At 33.4% G+C, this 24,963-nt stretch overlaps 1 protein-coding gene across 5 annotated transcripts in view; it reads left to right on the top strand.

The window, feature by feature from the left end:
• Positions 1-3,133: 3,133 nt before the first annotated feature.
• The window catches only part of Ubr2 (ubiquitin protein ligase E3 component n-recognin 2), a 96,875-nt gene continuing 75,045 nt past the window's right edge, over positions 3,134-24,963 (top strand). For 2 of the 5 annotated variants that reach the window (XM_046426110.2, XM_046426111.2), the window contains exons 1-9: positions 3,134-3,566; positions 5,768-5,881; positions 11,672-11,802; positions 13,752-13,890; positions 14,347-14,409; positions 18,966-19,086; positions 20,855-20,962; positions 21,399-21,487; positions 22,533-22,631. In XM_046426110.2, the coding sequence (XP_046282066.1) occupies positions 3,522-3,566; positions 5,768-5,881; positions 11,672-11,802; positions 13,752-13,890; positions 14,347-14,409; positions 18,966-19,086; positions 20,855-20,962; positions 21,399-21,487; positions 22,533-22,631 (909 nt within the window). In that variant the 5' untranslated portion in view covers positions 3,134-3,521. Of the gene's footprint in view, positions 3,567-5,767; positions 5,882-11,671; positions 11,803-11,924; positions 13,458-13,751; positions 13,891-14,346; positions 14,410-18,965; positions 19,087-20,854; positions 20,963-21,398; positions 21,488-22,363; positions 22,463-22,532; positions 22,632-24,963 lie in introns of those variants that run through there. The other 3 variants (XM_046426109.2, XM_046426107.2, XM_046426108.2) reach the window with 3 other exon arrangements.

Here is a 24,963-nt window from a genome sequence, read left to right as displayed (position 1 = left end):
ACTTTATTATTAAGCTAATTCCAGATGTGCCTTATTAGTAGATGATCAGAATGTAGTTTTTTTCTCTATAACCATTAACATCCTGAAAAATTAACACTAATTGTCTAATATCTAGCCATGGTTAAAATTGTCCTGATTGATTCATAAGTGTGGTTTCAAAGTTCAAATATTGTTGTCTTTGACTGCTGTGCCTTTTGGTGTTTTTAATTTTTTTTCAGAATAGTCTCACTAAGTTGCCAGGGTGGCCTCATTTGTTTCCTACTTTAGCCTCCTGAGTAGCCGGCTCCTCCCTCCTTCCTCTACTCTCCATTCTTCTTCGTTTTTCCATTTATGTGACTAAGAAACAAGTTCATTCTTTCTGTGGAATTTTCCATGTTATGAATTTGGCTGGTTGTGTCCTCATGGTGTTGCTTAACAGGCTTCTTAAATTCCTGTAGTAGGTTAGATTGAGTCCTGTTTTGGTTTTTGTATGGGAGAGGGGATTATTACTTCATAATAACTTTTTAACTCTTCAAATCAAAGGGGACATAATGCTTGACTGCTTTTATTTTAAGGTTGGGCTTTAGTACCTAGCAGTTAAAAATCATTATAAAGGTTACTTAGATCATTATTCCATTGTGAATAGCAAAATGCTGATTTATCATTTCTTCTTCATTTATTAGCTAGATGTCTATAAAAGAAAAACAGTCCCTCATCAACCTTTTGTTTACTTTGAAATAAAATTCATTCAGAAAAGGGAAGAATTGTGGACCTAATAATTTACTCTTGTAAAGATATTAGTAATCTTGATGTATTGTCAATAAGTTCCAAATAATCTGTCAAGTTTTTAGTTGGATATTTTTGAGAAACTCTGTAAATATCCTAAATGGTGTGTGGAAGAATTAAGGTTGTGGCCTGGGGCTGTGGCTCAGTGGTAGAGCAATAAATAAATAAATAAAGGTATTGTGTCCATCTACAACTAAAACAATTAAAAAAAAAGAATTAAGGTTATGAATAGCTTAGTTGACTTTAGAAAAGGAGGAAAAAAGGGGGACTTATGAGATTAAGACATATTACAAAGACATAATGATAACTATGTGGTTAGTATACGAACATGTAGATCTCTCAGAATATTAGAGAGTTTAGACATAGATCTATGGATGTGTGGGAACTTGATATAAAGTTAACAGTGCAATCAATAGAAACTAAATTATTTCACAAATAATGTTGAGGGGGCAAGTAGCTTGTTATATATGGGAAAATAAGACTCCTTTGCATCATATACAAAGGTAGACTCCCAATAAATACCAAATGTGGAAAAAAAACAAAAAGGTTAGAGGAAATGAAAAATATTTTTTGAGATGTGAGTTTGTACTCTTAAAACCTCAAAGTACAAACTAGATGTATATATTAATTTAATTGTACCAAATGGGGAGTTTTGATTATCAGAGACTCTATGAGCATAATTAACACACAGAAGTGGGAAATGGCAGACAGTATTGGCAATGTTTAATATTAACAAGCAATTAATACCCTCCAGAGTATACAAGGAATTCCTGCAAATAATAAAATGATAGCAATCCCAGCAGGAAAATTTGTAAAGTATATAAAAAGGAATTTATAGAAAAGGAAACCCCCAAATCAGCAAGCATATGAAGAGTTCCTCAACATAATTAACAATTAGAAAATGCAAATTAAAACAATAAGATATGTTTCATATATATCAGGCTGGTGCACATTAAAAAATTGAGCAATAAGAAGAGTTGCTGAAGGTGCAAAGCTATGAAGACCCTTATACATTGCCCATGGTCATGTAGCCTCTCTGAACAATAGCATATATATGACTCAGGTGTTCCACTCTTGATTTTATATGCAAATGACATCTCAAGTGGATTCAGGTAATAACATATGCAGGGATGTTCATTACAACATTATTTGTGGTAGGAAGGCATTGGTGGATATGTAAATGTTCAGTACTAGCATAGTAGAGGGTAAATTATTCCAGCTACAACTTTCAGCAACAGAACAATTCTGACACCAGATGTGTTGGTCTCCAGCAGACATCAAATGAGTGTCCTATAATTTGATTCAGTTCTGACATCATATACCACAAGTTCCACAAGCCTACCAGTCACTTCAGATGCATATTGCAAGGTCCCCCTCTTCAGTCCAACCAACTATGAAATTGGGGGTTTCAATGAACCCCTCCTTGAGTTTGATCAACTTACTAAAGCAGCTCGTAGAACTTAGGAAAACATTTTATTCAAGTTTACCCATTTATTGTAAGAGCTGTTTCAAAGGATACAGATGAATAGCCAGATGGAAGAGATACACGGGACAAGGCAGGTAGAAAGAGCCTCCTTGCCTTCTCTAGAATCCACCAGGGACCTCTATGTATTTACCAATCAAGAATCGCTCTGAATCCAGTCCTTTTGGAGTTTTAAGGAGGTTCCTGATTGATTATATCATTTGTCTATTGCTATAACTCAAACTTTAGCCCATCTCTCCTCCCTAGATGTGGAGGATTGGGGCTGAAAATTTAAATCTTTATTCTCATAGTTGGTTCCCCTGTCAAACAACCCCCATCCTAAGGCTGTCAAAGGATCCCCCAGCCATCTGCCAACTGTCATCTTATTAGAACAAGAAATCACCCAGGAAATTCCAAGAGATTAGATCTCTGTGTCTGGAATTGGGGTCTGAGACCAAATATTAGCAAAAGGATTCTCCTAGCACCTCTGTCTATAAGAATTTTAAAGCTCTATGTAAGAAACCACTGTTTCTTATTTTATACACACTCCATCTCATTTCATGAAATTAGAGATTCTCTGAAGATGTGATCCATAAATGTTATATAATTGGCAGTATGATTAAGGCAAATGAAACAACTTGGAGCACAACTAGCAACTTATCCACCCTATGGAACTGTTGCTCTCCCATTAATATGTCTTGGACCATATAGTTACATGAATACCAGACATATGGACCAAGTGAGGAGACCCATTTCAGTCTGTATGCTGAGCATATAGAATGTTTAATTTTCCCCTTTTAGTTAAGTAGAGATATAAGTTCTAATATTGTCTTCTTGCATTTCAGTTGACACCTCCCCTTTTGAGATATATATATATATCTCTTTGAAGACCCTTGGTCTCAAATACCTGTTTGGAGGAAGTTATTTTTAATTCCAAGTTATGAATCTTAAGAGTTTATACACATTTTTAATGTGTTCCATATACATCTGTATTTTTTAATATATAGTGTGATTTTCCCAAATCTTGGGGGAAATTTAACATTCTAGTAACAAATGCCTTGAAAGACCCTCTAGTACACATCTAGTACCTTAAAATGATTTCACTGTCAAAGATCTGACAGATCTTTGGGATTGATATTTCCTGTCTTAATAATACCTCTAGTCTGGCTTTTCTAAGATGGGTCCCAATGTGAAATATTCTGTTGTGAAATAACATAGTTATTTTATGACACTCTGATTTTTTTTTCTTTAACTTTACAGAGACTGTGCAGTTGATCCAACTTGTGTTTTATGCATGGAGTGCTTTTTGGGAAGTATTCACAGAGACCATCGATATAGGGTTAGTAATATCCAAATAATAATTATATACAGTATTGAATTTTATATTGAATACTTTTCTTTTTAAAGCCCAAAGATTTAACATGTAAATGGGGAAAGTGGTTTTAAAATGTATTCTTTAGGGCTAGGGATGTAGCTCAATGGTAGAGTGTTTGCCTAGCATACACAAGTCCTTGGGTTCCATCCCCAGCACTACCAAAAAAAAGTATTTTTTAAATTTTTAATTAAATTTAATTAATTTATTTATTTTGGCATGGGGCATTGAACTCAGGGATGCTTTATCATGATTACATCCCTAGCTCTTTTTGAGATAGGGCCTTGCTAAGTAGCTAAGGTTGGTTTCAAATTTCTGATCCTTCTGCCTCAGTCTTCTGAGCTGGGATTACTGGTATGCTCCACTGCACCCAGCTTGTTTTGCTATTTTTAAATGTTTATTAAAGTGACATTTACTACACTATAGAAGAAGGCCCAACTCCAGTGCATAATAAGACTCACCAGTTTTATTATTTTAGGCAGTTTATTCCTAAGCCTGTTCTGGTTCCTCTGTTGGAAATTGAAGATAGACCATGAACATTCAAAGGTTAGGAACCAGATGGTAGATGGAACTTTTACCCTGATCATAAAATAAAATGGTAGAGAAGGAATATATCAATCTTGTTCTTAATTCCAGAAGCTCTAATGGGTCAGGACTTTTTCTTCTGTTTTTAATTTGCTTTACCCAAGTATTGATAATATATTAAAGCAGCTACAAAATTGGGCTCCCTACATTCTTACATGTTCTCTTTATTCTCATAAATCCATAAAAGGATCCCACTTTCCTTTAAGAGAATCCCAGTTGCTTTTAAGGCTTTCTATCTGTGGTTTGATAATAAAACACACACACAAGCCATAAGGTGGAGTTATCATTTTCCAAATGGTTGCCTATCCATGTTTCTGGGCACACATCTTTGCGTCCCCTTGGAATAGCTGAAACACATGGTTTATATGAATTATATTGTGATATATAACACACAAATACTTATACTTTGGACAGGATATAATAGGATTTATTCTAAAATTTGCTGTAACTAATACCTGTTCCTAAACTTTCCTAAAGTATTTCAAGAAAGGCAGAATTTCTAGTCTCCCGATTATTAACTAACATATTCTATCCCACCAAATTTCTTGAATCATTGCCTTAACTTAAGGAATTGTGAATAATTCTTGAATCACACAAGTGTGAAAGTTTTTATGATCATGTAGCACTTTTGTGTTTCCTGAACTCTTATTACCTGTCCTTTCTAAAAGTGGTTTTTTAGGAAGTGTGAGAGAAGAAAAATGAAATATTTCTATAGTCCTTGTTGGTCATTTTTTATACTATTATTAAACTCTTGTGGGGGCCAGGCCCAGTGGCATGCACCTATAATTCCAGTGGCTTGGGAGGCTGAGGCAGGAGGATTGCAAATTCAAAGCCAGCTTTAACAACGGCAGGGTGCTAAGCAAAAATAGGGCTGTGGGTGTGACTCAGTGGTTGAGTGCCCCTGAGTTCAATCCTTAGTTACCCACCGCCCCCCCCCCCAAAAAAAAAAAAAAAAAAAAAAACTCTTGTGGGGGACAGCAACTACAAATTTCTTTTTGTACTGGAGATTGAACCCCTGGGTATTTTACCCAGTCCTTTTTATTTCTAGATAGGGTCTCACTAAGTTATTGAAGCTGGCTTCAAACTTTTGATTCTCTTGCCTTAGCCTCTTGGGCTGCTGGGATTATAGACATGTGCTACCATGCCTGGCTAGCTATAGAAATCTTTATAACCCTTGAATGTGTATTACATATCATATTATTTTGTTATGTTATATTATGTTATCACAACCTGATTGCATAGATCTCAGCATTATACTAATTTAACCAAAATCCTGCAGGAAAACCTTCATGAATCCTCATTATTTTTCTAATTAAGGAGGCTATGCAGGCAGACATATCCTCTTTAAAATATCTGTAGTTTATTGAACACTACAATGTATTTTATTTTGAAATCACATAGATTAACCTACACACTTATTTAAAATAAAACATCAGAAGGCTTGGCATTTTATTTAGTTTTATCCCTCCAAAGAATTAAACATATAAGCAGTGTTATTTTCTTAGCACTTGATATTTTTATTTATTATCTGATAGCCCTCAGTAAATACTTATTGACAAGGTACTTTACAATTTTCTTTGAAGATGACAACATCAGGAGGTGGAGGTTTCTGTGACTGTGGTGATACAGAAGCTTGGAAAGAGGGTCCTTACTGTCAAAAACATGAACTTAACACCTCTGAAATCGAGGAAGAAGAGGTAAAAACATTTTCACAAAGTTTCTTTTAAGGAAAAATTGTTTGAGTTTTAAAATTTTTATCATTACAGGGATTATTTTTCCTGTTATGTATGGGCCAGTTAACTAGGTTGGTTTTTGTATATAACTTTCTTTTCTATTACCATGCATGTTAGCCAACCCTAATCATCATCTCTTAGTAAATCATATCACTGGTTTTGTGATGGGACCAGGTGTAGAAATAACAGCTCAGTACAGATGATCCCAACTCCAGCTGTACATATATGTTTCTTAAAATTGTTTTTTTTAGATGATATTTGTAATAAAGTGGACTCTTGTTAAATAAATGCTTGAATGTCTGCTTTTTGTGACAATTTAATGTTTATTTCAGGATCTTTATTTCAGATTTTATTTTATTATTTTTGAATGTCAGAGAGGTATGTATAAAGTACTTATAAGGTCCAATATAGGTTTGGGATAAATGGAAAATAATAGTCCTTCCTGATGCATGTACCACACAGGTCTCAAATATTTTAACAGAATGATCAAGATTTTTGATGTCAGGGTTGTGTGTGTGTTTGTGTGTGTGTGTGTATTACTAGGTATTAAACACAGGAATGCTTTATCCCTGAGCTATATCCCTAGCCCTTTTTATTTTTCATTTTGAGATAAAGTCTCACTAAGTTGCCAACACTGGCCTCAAACTTGTGATCCTTCTGCTTCAGCCTTCCGAGCTGCTACAATTACAGGTATGTGCTACCATGCCCAGCTGCAGCTCCATATTTTAAAATATATTTGATCAAAGTTCTGCATGTGAATATAAACATACAAGACAAATTAAGATATTTGAAAGAAAAGTTTTGTACTTTAGAAAAAAGATTAACAAACACTACTACAAAATTTTAGGACTATTGGAAAAAATATTTGCAAATCATATATCTGGTTAAGGATCTAGTATCCAGAAGATGTATCTTACAATTAATAATAAAAAGACATCCCAATTTAAAAAATGGATAAAGGACTTGAATAGAGATTGCTCCGAAAAAAATAAATCTACAAATGACCAGTAAACACATGAAAAGATGGTCAACATCATTAGTCATTAGGAAAATGCAAATTGGGGTATTTTTTTTCGGGGTGGGGGCTGGGTATTGAACCCAGGGCCTTGTGCATGTGAGCTGAGCTATATCCCTATTCCCGGAAAATGCAAATTGAAACCACAGTGAGACACCACTTCACAACCATTAAGAAAATATATACTGTAGGTACTTGATGGGTTATAAAATTCCCAAACTCTGCCATTTAATATCTGTTTAAGAGTTCAGTTAAGGGAAATGAAATCTCCGACTAAGATGGACTAAAGATATTAAAAGACAGTAATGTGTTTGGTATACCTGGTCCCTACTAACTAAATTCATACATGTATCTAGGCTCTCCACATTACATGCTTGAAAAGGAAGAGAACTATAAATGTTAGAATGTGGTTTCGTCTGTCAAAAAAATTTTTATTAACATGAATTTTTGGTGATATATTCAATCTACATCTTAAGAAAAAACTGATAAATTTTTGTTATACTTCTTTAGGAAGACTGTGTAGGGGTTGCCCCATGTTTTCTCAGATCTTGTCATTAGAGTGGGATATTTCTTCATTGTATAAGCTAAGGATCAGCAGACTATGACCCCACAAACCCAATATTATCTGCAACCTCTTTTTGCCTGAGTGATTTTTTTGTTGTTGTTGTTTTAAAATAGTTGGAAGGAAAAAAAAAATCAAATAATATTTTGCAATATATGAAAATGATAAGAAATCCAGATTTCAGTGTCTATAAAATATTTACAGGAACACTGGTATGCTTGATTTAATGTGCTGTCTGTAGCTGCTTTTCCATTACAACAGCAGAATTGAGTTATTACCGCAGAGCCCCTGTAACCTGCAAAGACTAAAAATTTTTTAAATGTATTTTTTAGTTTTAGTTTTAGGTAGACAAGATGGCTTTATTTATTTTTTTATGTGGTGCTGAGAATTGAACCCAGTGCCTCACATGTGCTAGGCAAACACTCTACCACTGAACCTGAACCCCAGCCCCCTAAAATACTATCTTACTCTTTGACAGAAAACATTTGTTGACCAAGAGTGTATGTTGTTGGAACCCTTTTGTTTAGTAAAAAACTAAATGACTAAATGACTGTAATATTTCCTAGTAATAATGAAGGAAAGCTCAACCAGGTTTACAAATGGCCCTATGTTCAAGGGGATTAATGGGGCGGGTAGTGGGGTAGTACTTCTCTTAGTTGAGAACCACCACATATTGTAGGGTGTCTCCTTTGTTAATATTTATTCCTATAAATAAGAAGTTTCTTTTAGGTTTATTCATTTAGATTTTTTTTTTCTGTATGTAAATCTAATAACAGTATTTCCTTTGATTGAGGCTTCTGGAAAAAGGGCCATCTATTTGGAAACAGCCTGTCTAATAGCCTGTAGTAGCTATACAGAAATTTACATGATCTTCCTTTATAAATGAGTGTTATCTTGATTGCAGTTTATTTAAATTCTTTTTGGAATAAAATTTAATTAAATAATAAATATTAACTGAATGAACATCCTTAGTGAAGATTCTATGATCAGAAAATTTCAGTTGCAAATACTGTTTCCATTTATTTCTCTATTTTTTTATTTTTATTTTTTGTAGTTGTAGATGGACAGAATGCCTTTATTTAATTTATTTTTATGTGGTGCTGAGGATCAAACCCAGTGCCTCACACATGGTAGTCAAGCGCCCTGCCACTGAGCTATAGCCCAGTGCCAACTGTTCCCATTTCATTTGAATACAGATCAGTGATTATTAAAAGCTAGGTTCTTTACTAAGTACTTTACTTGATCTATCTCATTTAAGTCTAAAATGGCCTCATAAATTGGATACAGCAGCACTTGTCTATAATCCCAATGACATGTAGGGCTGAGCAGGAGGGTCACAAGTTGGAGCCAGCCCTAGCAACTTATCAAGATTCTGTCTCAAAAATAAAAAGGGCTGAGGATAAAGCCCCTGGCTTCAACCCCCAGTACAAAAAAGAAAAAAAGCCGCATAAAATAGATACTGCTGTTCCTAATATTTTATAGATGCAGAAGCTTGAGTTTTATATTAAGAAACTTGCCCAAAGTATTCCATATAGTAAGTGCTAGAGCTAGATTTAATCCTAGGTAGTATAAACTTGAGTAATGAAATTCCTAACAGTCCATTATGCTAGTTTTTTTTTTTTTTAAATATGTTTTTAGTTATAGATGAACACACAGTATCCTTATTTGTTTTTATGTGGTGCTGAGGATTGAATCCAGTGCCTCACATATGTGAGACAAGTGCTTTACCACTGAACTACAGTCCCAGGCCCCATTGTGGTAGTAAAAGAAATTTTAACAGAAAAATTTTAAATGAAATTCAAATATAAAAATCCTAGTAATAAACAAGTTAAAGTGGTATTAATGAATTTTTTTAAAATTATATGTGGTGCTGAGGATTGAACCCAGTGCCTCACACATTCCAGGCAAGTTTGCTACCGCTGAGCCACAGCCTCAGCCCATGAATTTTTTTTAATAAGATGAAACATATTATTTACTCATCAGAAAGTCAGTTTGTGAGATAAGAAAGATTATTTGGGGCTGGGTGTGGTGGCACATGCCTGTAATCTCAGTGACTCAGGAGGCTGAGGCTGGGGGATCTCGAAGCCAGCCCCAGCAATTTAGCAAGGCCCTAAGCAACTCAACAAGACCCTATCTCCAATAAAAGATAAAAAAGGGTTGGGGATGTGGCTCAGTGGTTAAGCACCCCTGGGTTTAATTCCTGGTAACCCGCCCCCCCCCCCCATTATTTTGGTACCAGGAATTAATTCAGCTTCTTGTTTATATTTTCAGTTGGCAGTATTGAGAAAATCTTCATTTATACCTTATTTGTGTGATACAGCCATTAAAATCTTTATTGTAATGTAAAAATGTGAGTGTGTAACCGATGTGATTCTGCAATTTGTATTTGGGGTAAAAATGGGAGTTCATAACCCAATTGAGTCAAATGTATGAAAGATGATATATCATGAGCTTTGTAATGTTTTGAACAACCAATAAAAAAAATCTTTATTATAATTCAGGTTTACATTTTTAAAAATTTAAGCATTACAAGAGTATATAGTAGTGTACCTTGCATTCTTCTAGCTTGAAAGAAAAGTCAAAGTTTACTATCAACTTTGTTTTATAATATAAATCTAATTCAAGAACTAAAATCAATAGTAGTAATTGATAGTACAATTTACAGTTAATTTCTCAAGAATTGGTGGTTGTTTGCATCCAGAATCATTGAATTTTTATAAACACTGTTTTTTGTAATTTTTCAGTCCCTGACTTTTTTGCATTTTAGGAGTAATCATAAGAAATGGAATGACTGTGTGGTGAGGTGATATTACTAAGAAAGCTGAGTTTTGGTTCTCTTTTCTATTTTGGTGTAGTGTGAGGTTCATATTATATTATTAGTACTTTTTTTTGAGTCCCCAGATGGTACCATTTCTGCTTCTCTGTGCACAGGTCTCACCATGTTAATGACTTTTAAAGCCTCTGTAACAAATAATAATGAACCTTGCTAAGTAGAGAGGAATAAACAAAACTATGACAACAGAAAACTTGATAGGATATGTAACAGCTTACATGGGAAGAGTTATAGATAAAAAGTATTGTAAGAAATTGAAAAATCTGTTTCTTACTGAGGAAAGTAAATCGACCTTTGAGCCTTAGACCTATCTCCTTTAGAAATTTTTGTCCTTTTTTTATTCCACAGTCTTTATTTGTTTATCAGTTCCATTTGGTTTGTCTGGGTGAAAATTGTGTGGATATGTGTGTGTACACGCATTCATACGTAAGAATATGCTTATTACTATTGTCATGTTATGGCATGTTATAACATGATACTTTCTAATTTGAGAAATAAGTAGAATGCTGTTTAGCCATTGATCTAAATAAAATGTTTAGATTTAAGATAAAGCATTAAGATTAAAGATTACATAAAACATTTTGCCAGCCTTGACTGAAAGATAGCATGATAAACATTATGCATGTTTAATGGGCCTGGCTCAGTTGGTAGAGTGCTTGCCTAGCATGCACAAGGCCCTGGTTCAATCCCCAGCACCACAAAAAAGAAAAAAAAAGAAAGAAAGAAAAAGAAATTAAACATTAGGCATGTTTAAAATAGTACTTTTTTACATTAACCTAGAAATGTATTGACTTACCAACACTGTTAAATCTCTTGTGCAGAGTTCTCTGGTAGCATATACACATATCTCATGCTGCAGAGGGAAAAGGAGACAAATGAGTGGTTCCTAATATCCAGGGACAGTTTTCTGACTTTGATGAGTCCTCCCTTTTAAAATTATTAAAATCAAGCTCTCCTTTAGACCTATAGAACTATTCTTATTTGCAAATCCATACAAAATATTCATTTGCTTTTTTCTTCAAATTAGATAATCAGGATATGAAGCTAGATGGTTTGATGTTAGATTTTAGTGATCCTGAAATATCATTCCAAAATTCCAAAATTCTTTGGAGTTGCCATTGGATGATTCAATTGGTTCAAAATTGGGGTTGTTCTGATCAAAAACATTTTAGGAAGTTTGATGTATTGGGTTGTAATGTGTAGGACTAAATTCATTGAGAAGTTGAAGCTGGAATACTTTTCGGCTTTCTCTATACTGTTTTTTGAAAGGTAGAAGCAGATGGGAAAAAAGAAAATTAATGTTCATTTAACATGGTTGCATTATTTTTTTTTCTATTCTTCCAGGATCCTCTTGTGCATTTATCAGTAGATGTGATAGCAAGAACTTACAACATTTTTGCTATTATGTTTCGTTATGCAGTAGAGATATTAACCTGGGAAAAAGAAAGTGAATTGCCAGCAGATTTGGAGATGGAGTAAGTATAGCCCCTTTATTCTTTGTGTGTAGTCAAAATTGTTAAATTTTTACTTTATACAGGTAGGATAGGACATAATTTTTTTTAATGATTTGATTTTAAGAGAACAAGAGTTTTGATATCATAGTTTTTAAATATGTATAATTCATTTAATTGGTGAAGTTTTCCTCTTGGTTCATGGTTGGTTGGTTAGTTGGTTTATAGTCATTTAAAACTATTTTGAGACTAACTAGTTTCAGACATGGCAGTTTTCTTTCTTTCTTTCTTTCTTTCTTTCTTTCTTTCTTTCTGATGATATGTAAAACTGATAAGTTACTATACAATTCTACTTTTTATTTCCTGTATCATACATCTTAGGGAATGAGCTCTTCAGTGTAAGTGGTTTGAATAAATACTTGCTCAATTTTAATCATTTTGATTCTAATTATAAAATGTATTCCACCCTTATAATGATTTCTTTTTAGCATGCAGCTGCCATTTTTACTTAGATTATTGAGGTAATGGACTTGTGACCAGAGAGCTGGATTCAGCCACCACTGTATTAAGGGGAAGGGCTTACTTTTCCTTGTTAATATGTTTGCCTAAACCTTCTCTTTAATTAAAAAGTGAAACCAAACTTGTTGGAATTGTGTCTGTAGCAAAGGATGAATTCAAGCTGGACACTGGTAGTATTTCTTTTTTGATTTTTTAGTGAGTTTCAGAGAATTGAGCTTGTGGGTAAAGTGTTTTTTAACAAAATGAGTTGTTGCTATAGTGAATTTTTTTGGAAATATTGAAAATTACTTAGTGCCTTTTAACTGTTATCTTCATGAAATTCAGGTTGGGATTAAATGATCTAAGATCTGAGTTTAGAGCCTAGAGAATAGAATAGTTTTTGTTTTATTGTTCAGACCTATCAGCATAGAAGGGAAATGTATATCTGACTTGATTTTCTTTTCTTTTTTTTTTAATATTTATTTTTTAGCTGTAGTTGGACACAATACCTTTATTTTATTTATTTATATATGGTGCTGAGGATCGAACCCAAGGCCCCGCATGTGCCAGGCCAGCGCTCCACCACTGAGCCACAACCCCAGCCCCCCCCCAACTTGATTTTCTTGTAATATTTTCCCTCTTAGTTTTCTTTCATCTACCCATTAACTTAAATCATCCATATCTCTTTAGGTATATCTCCTGTTACAAGTCTTTGATTGTTCGTAAGATGGCAAAAATAAAAATCCATTATTCAAGGTTTTACTTCTCTCCAGACCACACTAATTTCACATCAGTCTCTTCCTTTTTCCTGATTCTCAGCTCCCCAAATTTACCTTTGCCAACTCTATGCCTTTGCTTTCAACATTCCTGTAGTCTAGGGTTTCTCAACTTTGACACTATTGGCATTTGGAACCAGATAAATTATTTGTCAAGAGAACTGTCTGGTAAATTGTAGGATATTTAGCAGCATCTCTGGCATCTGTCCATAAATGCCTATAGCATCCCCAAGCCCAGTCATGACAACCAAAAATGTCCACAAACATTATTGAATGTTAATCTATGGGAGGTGGAGTGGAATTGATAGCAAGAACTTACAACATTTTTGCTATAATGTTTCGTTATGCAGTATAGATATTAACCTGGGAAAAAGAAAGTGAATTGCCAGCAGATTTGGAGATGGAGTCTGACTTTGGGTTTTAGATTGCTTCTTTAGCAATTCTTCTCTGAACTTCCAGACCTATTATATCCTGCTCTAGTATCCTTCTGTTCAGGTCACATACAGTTATACATTCAGTATTTTCTCCACCAAAATGTAAATATAATGACACAGAGCAGAGACTACAAGATGACTTCTTTAATGATACATGCCCAATACTTCTCACATTCTGTAAGGCAGAGTATGCTATTAATATTAATCAGCCTGGAATAACATAATATTCAAATAGATAATCTATCATTAATTTTTTATCCCGCAGAGAAAAGAGCGACACCTACTATTGTATGTTGTTTAATGATGAGGTTCACACCTATGAACAAGTAATATATACTCTCCAGAAAGCTGTTAACTGTACTCAAAAAGAAGCCATTGGTTTTGCAACAACAGTGGATCGAGATGTAAGTGATTTTATCATATTGACATCATATAATAAATTGAACTGCTACTACAGATAACTTACTGCAGAAAATTGGCTTTTTAAAAAATTTCATTTGAATATTGGCCCAAATGTATATTGGTGTAACTGTAAGCAGTTGTCAGAAAGTTTAAAAGGAAATATATAGTTATCTTCATTCTACCTAGTCTTTAAAATATTCATCTATGAAAAGGGAAATTATAAAAACCTAGTAGAATGAATGTTGTGTTGTTCAAAGAAACATATACACTAATGGTTTGAAAAAGGATGTTTTTGAAAGAAAAATTGAATTTACTTATCATTGATGAGTAGAATGAATATTGTAAATATTAAATATTGACTAGCGTTATATGTTCAAACACATTTGTTTATTTACCAGTTTATAAGGTACTAATATTGAATTGAATGTTTTTACAAATTAATTTATTTTTATTTATAGGGACGTAGGTCTGTTCGATATGGAGACTTCCAGTATTGTGAGCAAGCAAAATCAGTAATTGTGGTAAGTAACTTAAAAACATTCCTGTACTATTATTTTTTATTGCCTCCTTAATTTAGTGTTTATGAATAAATTTTTATTCTTTCATGAATATAAAGCCAATGTCAACTAAATCATATTTACAGGTAATGTTTCTTTTGAGTATTACATTATTTTATGTAGTTTGTTTATTTGTTTTGTTTTATATTGTTTTGTTTGGTACCAGGAGTTGAACCCAGGGGCAACTCAACCACTAACCATATCCCCAGCACTTTTTCTTTTTTATTTTGAGACAGGGTCTCATTAAGTTACCTAGGGCCTTGCTAAATTGCTGAGGCTGGCTTGAACTTATGATCCTCCTGCCTCAGCCTCCCAAGATGCTGGGATTACAGATGTGTGCCAACCACACCTGGCTTCATCTAGTTTTTTAAAACTATGTAAGATTGATAATAGAAAATGAAGAGATAGATAAGAAATTTTAGAAGTCTTTTTGCTTTTTGTTTTGTTTTTAAGTAATAGGATTTCCCATTGCCTTTTAGTAATTAAATTGGTCTTTAGCACCAAAATTAGAATTCAGAGAATGGTGCTTCTTGATACATGATAGCAAGATAGTAGCTTAATAGTCTTTACTGTATTATTTTTTAAAGTTTGTTACTTAACTATTCCATGTAACTGCATCTATAGACTTTTTGTTTTTGTTTGGTTTTGTTTCATTTGGTGGTACTGGGAATTAAACCCAGGGGCTCTTTACCACTAAGCTACATCTTTAGTTTTTTACTTTTTGAGACAGAGTTTCATCAAATTGCCCAGGCTGGCCTCAAATATGCAGTTCTCCTGCCTAGCCTCCTGAATAGGTAGGATTACAGTCATGCACTATCACTCCCAACTTAAAAAATAATTTTAGATGTTATAAAGTATTTTAAATACATAGAAAAATAGAAATAACACAGTGAACACCTGTGTTTATTGAAACTTATTTTCTTCTTACTTATTTGAAATAAATAAAAATGTATAGAAGCTCCCATATCATTTCTTCTTAATCCCATTTTCTTTCCTCCTTACATAAAAAGAACTACTTGCATTAATTCACTTTGCTCATTTCTTGTGCTTCATACATTAAACACCTGTCAGTATGATGTATATTGTTGTAGAGGTCTTTAAACATCATTTAAAAAGATTCATACTGAAACTGGGCATGGTGGCTCATACCTGTAATCCCAGTAACTCAGGAGTCCAAGGCAAGAGGATTACAAATTCAAGAGCAGCCTAGGAATCAGGGTAGAATGCCCCTGGGTTCAATCCCCAATACCACATACCTACATGCACGCACATACCTACAAGATTCATGCTAAATGTATTATATTGCAACTTGCCTTATCATATCAGTGTTATTTTTAGATTTTTCTGTTCTGATACATTACTCTAATTCATTCTTTCTTTAACCTTTGTATTCCACTGATGATTTTACCACAATTTTCCATGAGGATGTTTCCAGGTTTGTTTTGCTGTGACAAATACTCCTGCTGTGGAGTATTCTTTTGTCAGATTTTAAAGTATTTGCCAATCTGATGTGTCTAAAATGGTATCTCATGAATTAAATTTTAATTTTTTTTATATTTATTTTTTAGAAGTAGTTAAACACAATACCTTTATTTTATTTATTTATTTCTATGTGGTGCTGAGGATCAAACCCAGGGCCTTGCACATGCTAGACTAGCCTTCTACCGCTGAGCCACAACCCCAGCCCCATTTCTTTAATTTCTAAGTGTCTTATTAAACATAATCAATTTAATAGTGCATCGGAAACTGTCCTATGGTCATTAGAAGAATATTCCCATTCACAGGAAATGCATACTGAAGTATTTATGGATAAAAGGTCATTCTGTGAATGACACCCTCAGTGATTTAAAAAAAAAAAAAAAGTACGAAGAGAAAGATGTGCGGGGCTGGGGATGTGGCTCAGGCGGTAGCGCGCTCGCCTGGCATGCGTGTGGCCCGGGTTCGATCCTCAGCACCACATACAAACAAAGATGTTATGTCCGCCGAAAACTAGGACATAAATATTAAAAATTCTCTCTCTCTCTCTCTCTCTCTCTCTCTCTCTCCTCTCTTTAAAAAAAAGAAAAGAAAGAAAGAAAGATGTGAACAGTTGGGGTAAAATTTATTGCAGATGAGGGCTGGGGTTGTGGTTCAGTGGTGGAGTACTCACCTAGCACGTGCGAGGCCCTGGGTTTGATCCTCAGCATCACATAAAAATAAATAAATAAAATAAAATAAAGGTATTGTGTCCACCTACAACTAAAAAATAAATATTTTAAAAAAAATTTACAGCAGATGAATCTGGAAAACAAAAGGTTATATGGATGTACTTTGCCATTTTATTCATATTGTAAATTGAAATTATTACCAAATAAGAATTTTAGAAAGTGTTCATGCAGTATTGAATGTTATAATACTGTAGTTCTAATGTTCAAAGATACTCTTAAATGGGAGTGGTAATGATTTTGGACTATTTTCAGGAATGAGAATGTTAAGATTTAGAGACAAAGTTCTTTCCTTAATTTTGTTATTTTTTTCTTTCACATTTGTCACTTCATATCTCCTTATACATTGAATAATATTTTTTAATTTTTCCTTTTTAAAAAAATCAGTATTTGTAATCCTTGGTGGTGTTTGCATGGGATTAGACAGATACATTAGAGTGATATAGAATACAGAGTTCAGAAATACTCATCTGAGGAAAACCTAAACAACTACAAGGGAGAGTGCTTCTTAACCAAAATTAGAACCCCAGGAATTAGAAAAGAAATTGCACATTTTGGGGCTACATAAAAAAAAAAAATCATGACAAAATATTGCATAAACAAAGTCAACAGACAAATCGCAGATTTGAGGAAAGTACAGAATAATTGAATTAAAAAAATGGACAAAAGATAACAAAACAGATCACAACAGAAAATCTTAGGCAGCCAGTATACATGAAAAGAATCTTTAATTCATTAGTAATCAATAAAATAGGAACTTTTAAAAAATATTTTTTTAATTGTAGGTGGACACAATACCTTCACTTTATTTTGATGCGGTACAGAGGATCGAACCCAGTGCCTCCCATGTGCTAGGCGAGCACTCTACCACCGAGCCACAACTCCAGCCCTAAAATAGGAACATTTTATACACATCAAAGTGAAATTAGAGTAATAAAATATCTTTGCAGAGAATAGGAATACACATATAAAAACAGTCTAGTAACTTTTGACTAAAGCTTTACGTCTCCTAGGAATTTATCCCTTATACATACCTGTAAGTACGTTAATAAATATAGTGTGCATATAGAATATATGTACATGGAAAAAATATGCAAAGGCATATCATGTTAATATAGTTAATAGGATGAAGCAGGATTTGAAATGAGGATTCAAAAAATGAAAAGGGGTAAAAAGGTGTTTTTTAAAAAATGTTTGCTAGACTTGAATAAACATTTCTACCAAGAAAATATAAGCACATGAAAACATGTTTAACATCACTAATCATTAGGGAAATGCAAATCAAAATCTCAGTGAGATATTGAGTTGCCACATTATGCCTGTTAGGATGACTTCTCTCCAGAAAGAAAAATATTGACAAGGATATAGAAAAATTGAAACCCTTGTGGATTGCTCATGGGAATGTGAAATGGTGGTAGCCACTATGGAAAACAATGTAGCAAGTCTTTACAAAGATAAAAATAGAATTACCACATGATTAGGCAGTTTTGCTTCTGGGCATATACACAGAAGAATTGAAAGCAGGGTCTCAGAAATTTGTATAGTCCGAGTGTCTGTTACCAGATGAATAAAGAAACAAAATGTAGCATAACATACAGTAGAATATTGTTTGGCCTTAAAAATGAAGGCAATTCGAAATATGCTACAACATGGGCAACCCCTGGGGACATTAGGCAAAGTAAAATAAGTAACAGATAAATACTGTATGATTCTACCCTATATGAGGTACCTAGTATAGTCAAATTCATAGAGACAGAAAAGTAGAATGATAATTACTAGAGAAGGGAGCCATTGGGACTTGTTTAATAAATAAAATGTTTGAGTTTTGCAAGATGAAGAGTTCTGAAGATTTATTTTATATACTGAACAATATTGAATTATACACTTAAAGTGGTTGTGATAAATTTTGTTATATGTATTTTTCCATGATTTTAAAGTATTAATAGCATAATCACATCTATGTAATGAAGTAAATTATTAAATTAAGTAATGTAAATTATATTAAGAAATTAAAGACATAAAACAAGTTTAAGCATTTAAATAATTTATAACTGGTACCACAGATCTTAAGATATATGACTAAAGATTCAGGTTACTCACAGGCCGGGTCTTCTTACCTTTTTGTGTGAATCCTAGAATTCCTTCTAGAAAATTAGGATCTGAATGAAGTAAAGCAATCAAAGCAGTGCTTTTCTACTCGAAAAACTCCTTTGATGATGATGGTGGTTTGGTTATATTAAGTGAAATGTTAACTTTTTTCTTCTGATAAAATAGACTTTTTAAGTTAGTTTTTTCATCTTGCTATTTCTTTTTAAGAGAAATACCAGTAGACAGACAAAGCCACTCAAAGTTCAAGTTATGCATTCGTCTATTGTTGCACATCAGAATTTTGGTTTGAAACTTTTGTCTTGGCTGGGAAGTATTATTGGATATTCAGGTAAGTTCATAAAAGCTTGCACTAATAAATTATTAAAAAATGAGCTCATATGTCCTTGCAAAACTTTTTGGAAAAAAGATCAAGTGGAATCATTGCTTTAATTTCACATTTTAAAATACCATTTCAGGATATCTTTTTACAGAGAAAACCTGAGTTTACCTAATTTTGTCCCACAAGGGATTTTTCACTTCAAATAATACAGGGAACAATGGGCTAAACAATTATGAACAATTTTAAGATGCTAATACAATATAAATCTCAATAACTTGCTATAAGAACCTTTTGAGAAATGGAGCATCCTGTAGAACTCTTCATAAGCTAGTAAGCTGGAAGATGCTGCTGTAAATAAAACCCAATGGTAGGCAGTTTAAATGGTAAAACACTAGTATTAGTATCTTTGTTTTGACTCCGACAATTTTTGGTTAGCAATAATTTGCTACTCTGAAAATTTGCAAATTGAGAGTTACTGATTTGTATTTTTGCTTTGTCTTGTTTGCTTTTCTGCAGTTCACAAATTAGATAATTTAATGGTAACAATAATGAACCCTCAAGTTCAAAGCCAAAAATAAGTTTGGTGTATAACACCAAAATAATAAATAGGGATAAATAAATAAAATAAAAAATAAATAAATAAATAGGGATAAATAAATAAAATAAAAAATAAATAGGGATAGATCTAAGCTACCTGTCATATTACTATTTAGCCAAGGCTATTGATAAATGACATCTCAGTGTTACATTAGAGAAAATAACTAAAATAGTAATACCAAAGGCTTTTAGAGCATTGCCACACTGCAAACTGACAGTTGCAAATATGGAGGTGCAGAAGTTTAGGAGAACATTTTTACTTGCTTTGCCTAGAAAATGTCTTCCCAATTTTTCTTGGCCCCATATTCTTTAGTTTTGGTTTTCTTCATTTGTTACCTATATGCCAAGTACTGTGCTGTGGTATTAATGAATAGTATCATGAAAGTAATTTTGTGCTGAAAATTTTCTTTGAGACATTTATCATCAATAACTTTTAAATGCCTAAATATTTAAATCTTATATGAGATTTTGTCTTTAGGCTTTTAAATGATTTCTGACAGCTTTTATAATAAAAATTCCATTTTTAAAAATTTTGCATGCTTGAAGACTAAAAGTAGATATTTGAATTGTACAGTATGGAACAAAATATGATAAGTTTTAGTTATTTTAAGGCTTATATTCATATTTGAAGAACTTTTCTAAAGTTTAGCGTTTAGAAGATATTGGAATTTGTCATCTAGGGCCTTTCATTATGGTAGATCCATAGTGAATTTTTGTTTAACAAATGAACATTTTGTGTAGCAACTCTGAAAATTTGTGGTATATATTATAGTCCAGAAGTCATATCCCTTCTTTTTAAATGTTAGCGCAATTTTATATTATACCTATCTTCAGTTATTTTGGAGTATATAGCCATTTGATTATCATCTGCTTTAATTAACATAAGTGCTTAAAGAACAATATTTAATAGAAGTATGTATTATATATATGTAATAATATAAGTATGCACTATCAGTTGTTTTGTGGTGTTTTTCTCTAATTCATTAAAAGAGTTGTATATAATGTGAGATTTCACTTTTTTTCCTTTTTGTAAAAACAATAGTTATTGTTCACTTTTTCTAAGTAAATTTGACCTTTAATAAGACACATAACTATATATATCTATTTGAACATGTACTAAAATGTCACTTTATAATATTTGAAGTAGCCATCTCATGTTTGCTGTTCCTCCTATTTAAAGATGGCCTTCGCCGGATTTTATGTCAAGTTGGATTACAGGAAGGACCATATGGTGAAAACTCTTGTCTGGTGGATAGACTGATGCTTAGTGATTCCAAATTATGGAAAGGTGAATCTCTTAACTACTTTTAAGGTATAAAGGGTTGGGATGTTAAAGGTCTTTTCATTTTCAAATTAGCATTGTAGGACCTGTATGTAGTATAGCCCAGTGGTGGAATAAGTATGTATGTAGCATGTGTGAGGCCCTGGGTTCATTCCCCAATACTTAAAAAAAAAAAAAAAAAAAAAAAAGTAGGGGCGGGAGTACAGTCTTAACCTTTGGGAAAAACAGCAACATTTTTGGTCTATGATGCAAATTAAATAACCTTATATTTTGTTAGAAAATTATATTTAGAAAACATAATTTTCTTAGCACAAAATCTGTACTAAGAAAAACATGTAGACTTTTGTTCTTGGGAGTTTTAGAAGACAATCACATAAAAACTTTAAAGTAATTTTTGGCTTCTTGGGTATAGCAATATCTTACACCTACTCTTTTTCTAAAGGTGCTAGGAGTGTATATCATCAATTATTCATGAGCAGCCTACTTATGGATTTGAAATACAAGAAACTATTTGCCATTCGATTTGCAAAAGTAAGTGTTTTCTGAGTTTTGAAGATTAATGAAATAGGTTATATAAAGGATAAGTATAGCCTAAAATTATTTCAAAACTCAAAAAAATTCGCATCTACTCATAATACATCAACATATTGATTTATCTTTTATCAATAAAATAAAGTTACAGTAGTAAAACATTTAACATCTCCCTTGATAACATAAATATCCATCTATGTAGTATTTGTTAAATACAAAGTGATAAAGGAAGAATTAAATCTGTGCCATTGTGAATTATGCATTGGTCCTATTAAGGAAACAATAATCTTGGTTGAAACAATATGCATATAAGACTTAGGAATTATGAACTCAGTGGTTGATAAAGGTTAAGTTCTTCCTTTCAGCAACATTTGATTAAACTAACCACATATTTTTCTATTCCCCTGAATTAGGAGTTCTTAATTAAGGGAGTATGTAAGAATTATTTGGAGAGCTCTTTCAAAATACATGTGTTTATGTTCCATTCTCAAATCTATTGAAGCAGCTTCACCAAGAGTGGGGCCCAAGCATGTGTACTTTGCAGGAGTCATCAAATGATTCTAATACACATCCAGAAGTAATGAAAATCGGTTTTCATGAAAGACTTTGTTATGTTACTGTATTTGGCCCCACCAGTTAAAATATCATCCTAGGATTTGAATAAACAACTTTGGGCTCCAGAAAAATCACTGTTTATACAAGATTCCACAGGTTTTAGTGAATCAATATTTATACAGGATTTAATTGGTAGAAATTATTCCAGTTGTTGTTCTCATAGCAGTGTTATCCTATTGAGTTATCCAGCACTGACTTCATTATAATCCTTAACCCTTTGGTCAATGTGGATTAGAGGTGAATCTCCCCCTTGTTGTTTAGAATTACCAGCAGTTGCAGAGAGATTTTATGGAGGATGATCACGAGCGAGCAGTGTCGGTGACTGCTCTGTCTGTCCAGTTCTTCACTGCACCTACTCTGGTGAGTAGTGCTTGCCTTTTCTTTGTAACTGATAGCTGGCACTCCTTGCCTTTTTTTGCCTTCTTAATAGAACTATGAGCGTTTGCAGAGTGATTATGTGACAGATGACCACGACAGAGAGTTTTCAATCGCAGACCTCTCGGTTCAGATATTCACAGTTCCTTCACTTGTAAGTACTGAAAGACTAGAAGAACTTTCTTGTTTTAACTAACAGATATAAAGCTTTAAAATAATAGAAAACTAAGATCTGTGTGTTCCTGAATAGAGTAATATTTTACTAATAGGCAGTTGGACTCCAGACACCTTCAACTACACTAGAACATATCCTTGAATATTAAGTAATTCTGGGGGAAAGTCACTGAAACTCAATCCATACTTTCTCAAAGTACTTTCCGGAGATTTTGAACTAAAAGTTAACATTAAACTAATTGGTTTATCAAATTTATACTTGACATTAGAATCAGAAAGCATGTTGTGTACCATCTCATTTTGTGAAATTTTCCTACTCACCTATTCCTCCCCATAAAGAAAGGGTAGGGAAGGGAAGAATAGAAGTTCATTGGATTAGACAAAGGGGAATGAAGGAAGGGGTGCGAGAGTAGGAAAGATAGTAGAATGAACCAGACATAACTTCACTATGCTCATATATGAATACAGGACCAGTGTGATTCCACATAATGTACAATCACAAGAATGGTATCCTAATTAGAATAAGTTATACTCCATGTATGTAAAATTAGTCAAAATATACTCTACTGTCATATATATCTAAAAAGAATAAATAAATAAATAAAAAGAAAGAAAGGAGTGACTAAAGCAATTGAATCATGATTGGGTGGTCTTTTATTAAGCTTCACTACGTGCTCCTAAAGCCATCATTATGTTTTAGTACACATAGTAATTTAAAATTATGTTTTTTATTCAATAAATTTGTTGAGCACCTATTATTTATTGGGCACATAAAACTAAAAATGCAATGGTGAACAAAGACAGATGTGATTCTTGCCCCTACTTAATGGGAAAGAGTCACCCAAGTAGGTAATTATTTTCTAATGAAAATTCTGAAGAATTTGGTATCTTTGAGAGAGAGGGGTTGCTCACTGGTAGAGTGTTTACTTAGCACCACCATTGGGAGGGGAAAAAAAAAAAAAAAACAGCAAGATCTGAGCTTCTTCCACAACTCAGAGAAGAAGATCTCTGTGGGGACTTGAGGGAAGGTTCATGTGGAGGTACTAGCACTTGAGAACCTGAGGCAGGGAGAGGAAACAGGAAAGCCACTGCACTTAAAGATTCTTGAACATGGAGTGAAATTGTATAGGTTTAAGAGTGTTTTACAGTTCCTTTACTAACAAGGCTTGTTTTCCAGATTTAAAAATGTCTTTTCTGCCCCATATTGCTTTTTGTTAAAGAATATGTTCTAGTAAAGGATATATTGTAGTATTGCTATTATTATAGGCTAAATTAAGGGATTTGGTTTTTATCTTAAGATCACAGGAGGGCCATGAAGAATTGTTGTGATTCTTTTGTTTGTGGTGCTGGGGATCGAACCCAGGGCCAGGCACATGTTAGGAATGCACTCTACCACTGAGCTATATCTCCAGTCCCAATGAAGAGTTTTGATCATCACATTAGTGATTTTAAAAGATCATGCTGTTTGTAATTTAGGGAACAAATTTGAGAGATCAAAAGTGAGTGTGGTGGGGCTGGAGCTAGGGCTCAGCGGTAGTGCACTTGCCTGGCATGTGTGAGGCACTGGGTTTAATTCTCAGCACCACATAAAATAAATAAAGGTCTATCAACAACTTAAAAATTTTTTTTTAATTTTTAAAAAATTAAAAAAAAAAAAAGTGAGTGTGGGGAACCTAATTAGAAGCTAATGCAATGATCCAGACAAGAATTGATGTTAACTGGAACCAGGGTGCTAACAGTGGATATAAGATATTTTTAGGTAGTAAAATATACAGAACTAGTCAAGTGGGTTTAAAGAATGTTGGATTTGGTGACTGATCAGCTATTGAGATTGAAGGAGAAGTATAAGGATGACTCGGAGGTTTTTGATGTAAAACTGAGTGGAATTTCTAGACATAAGGTATTACATAAAATTCTATTTATTTTTCTCCTCACTACACTTACTGCTTTAAAGGACTTAGTATCGAGACCCTGGGGCTAGTGGAAAGTATGGGAGACTGATAATAGTAGTATATTCAGAATGGCCTCACCCTCTGACACCATCTTGATGTCCCTGATTCAGATCTGTTTCTGGAATCTCCCTTCCATGGATTAGTACTATCTTATTACCTCCATTGGCTTCACAGACACATCTAAATTCTAGGGTTGCCATAATTCAGGTTCTGAAGTTTAGAATCCTGATACTTAAATGCTTCAGTAAGTAGAGTTAGCCAGGGCTGGGGTTGTAGCTCAGTGGTGGAACACTTGTCTAGCACGTATAAGGCACTGGATTTGATCCTCAGCACTATATTAAAAAATAAATAAATAAAAAC

The sequence above is a fragment of the Marmota monax genome, unplaced genomic scaffold (assembly GCF_021218885.2).
Source record: "Marmota monax isolate L192 unplaced genomic scaffold, Marmota_monax_Labrador192_F-V1.1 WCK01_AAM20220418_F8-fsc00187, whole genome shotgun sequence".
Lineage (NCBI taxonomy): Eukaryota > Metazoa > Chordata > Mammalia > Rodentia > Sciuridae > Marmota > Marmota monax.
This window is presented reverse-complemented; position numbering and strand designations above follow the sequence as displayed.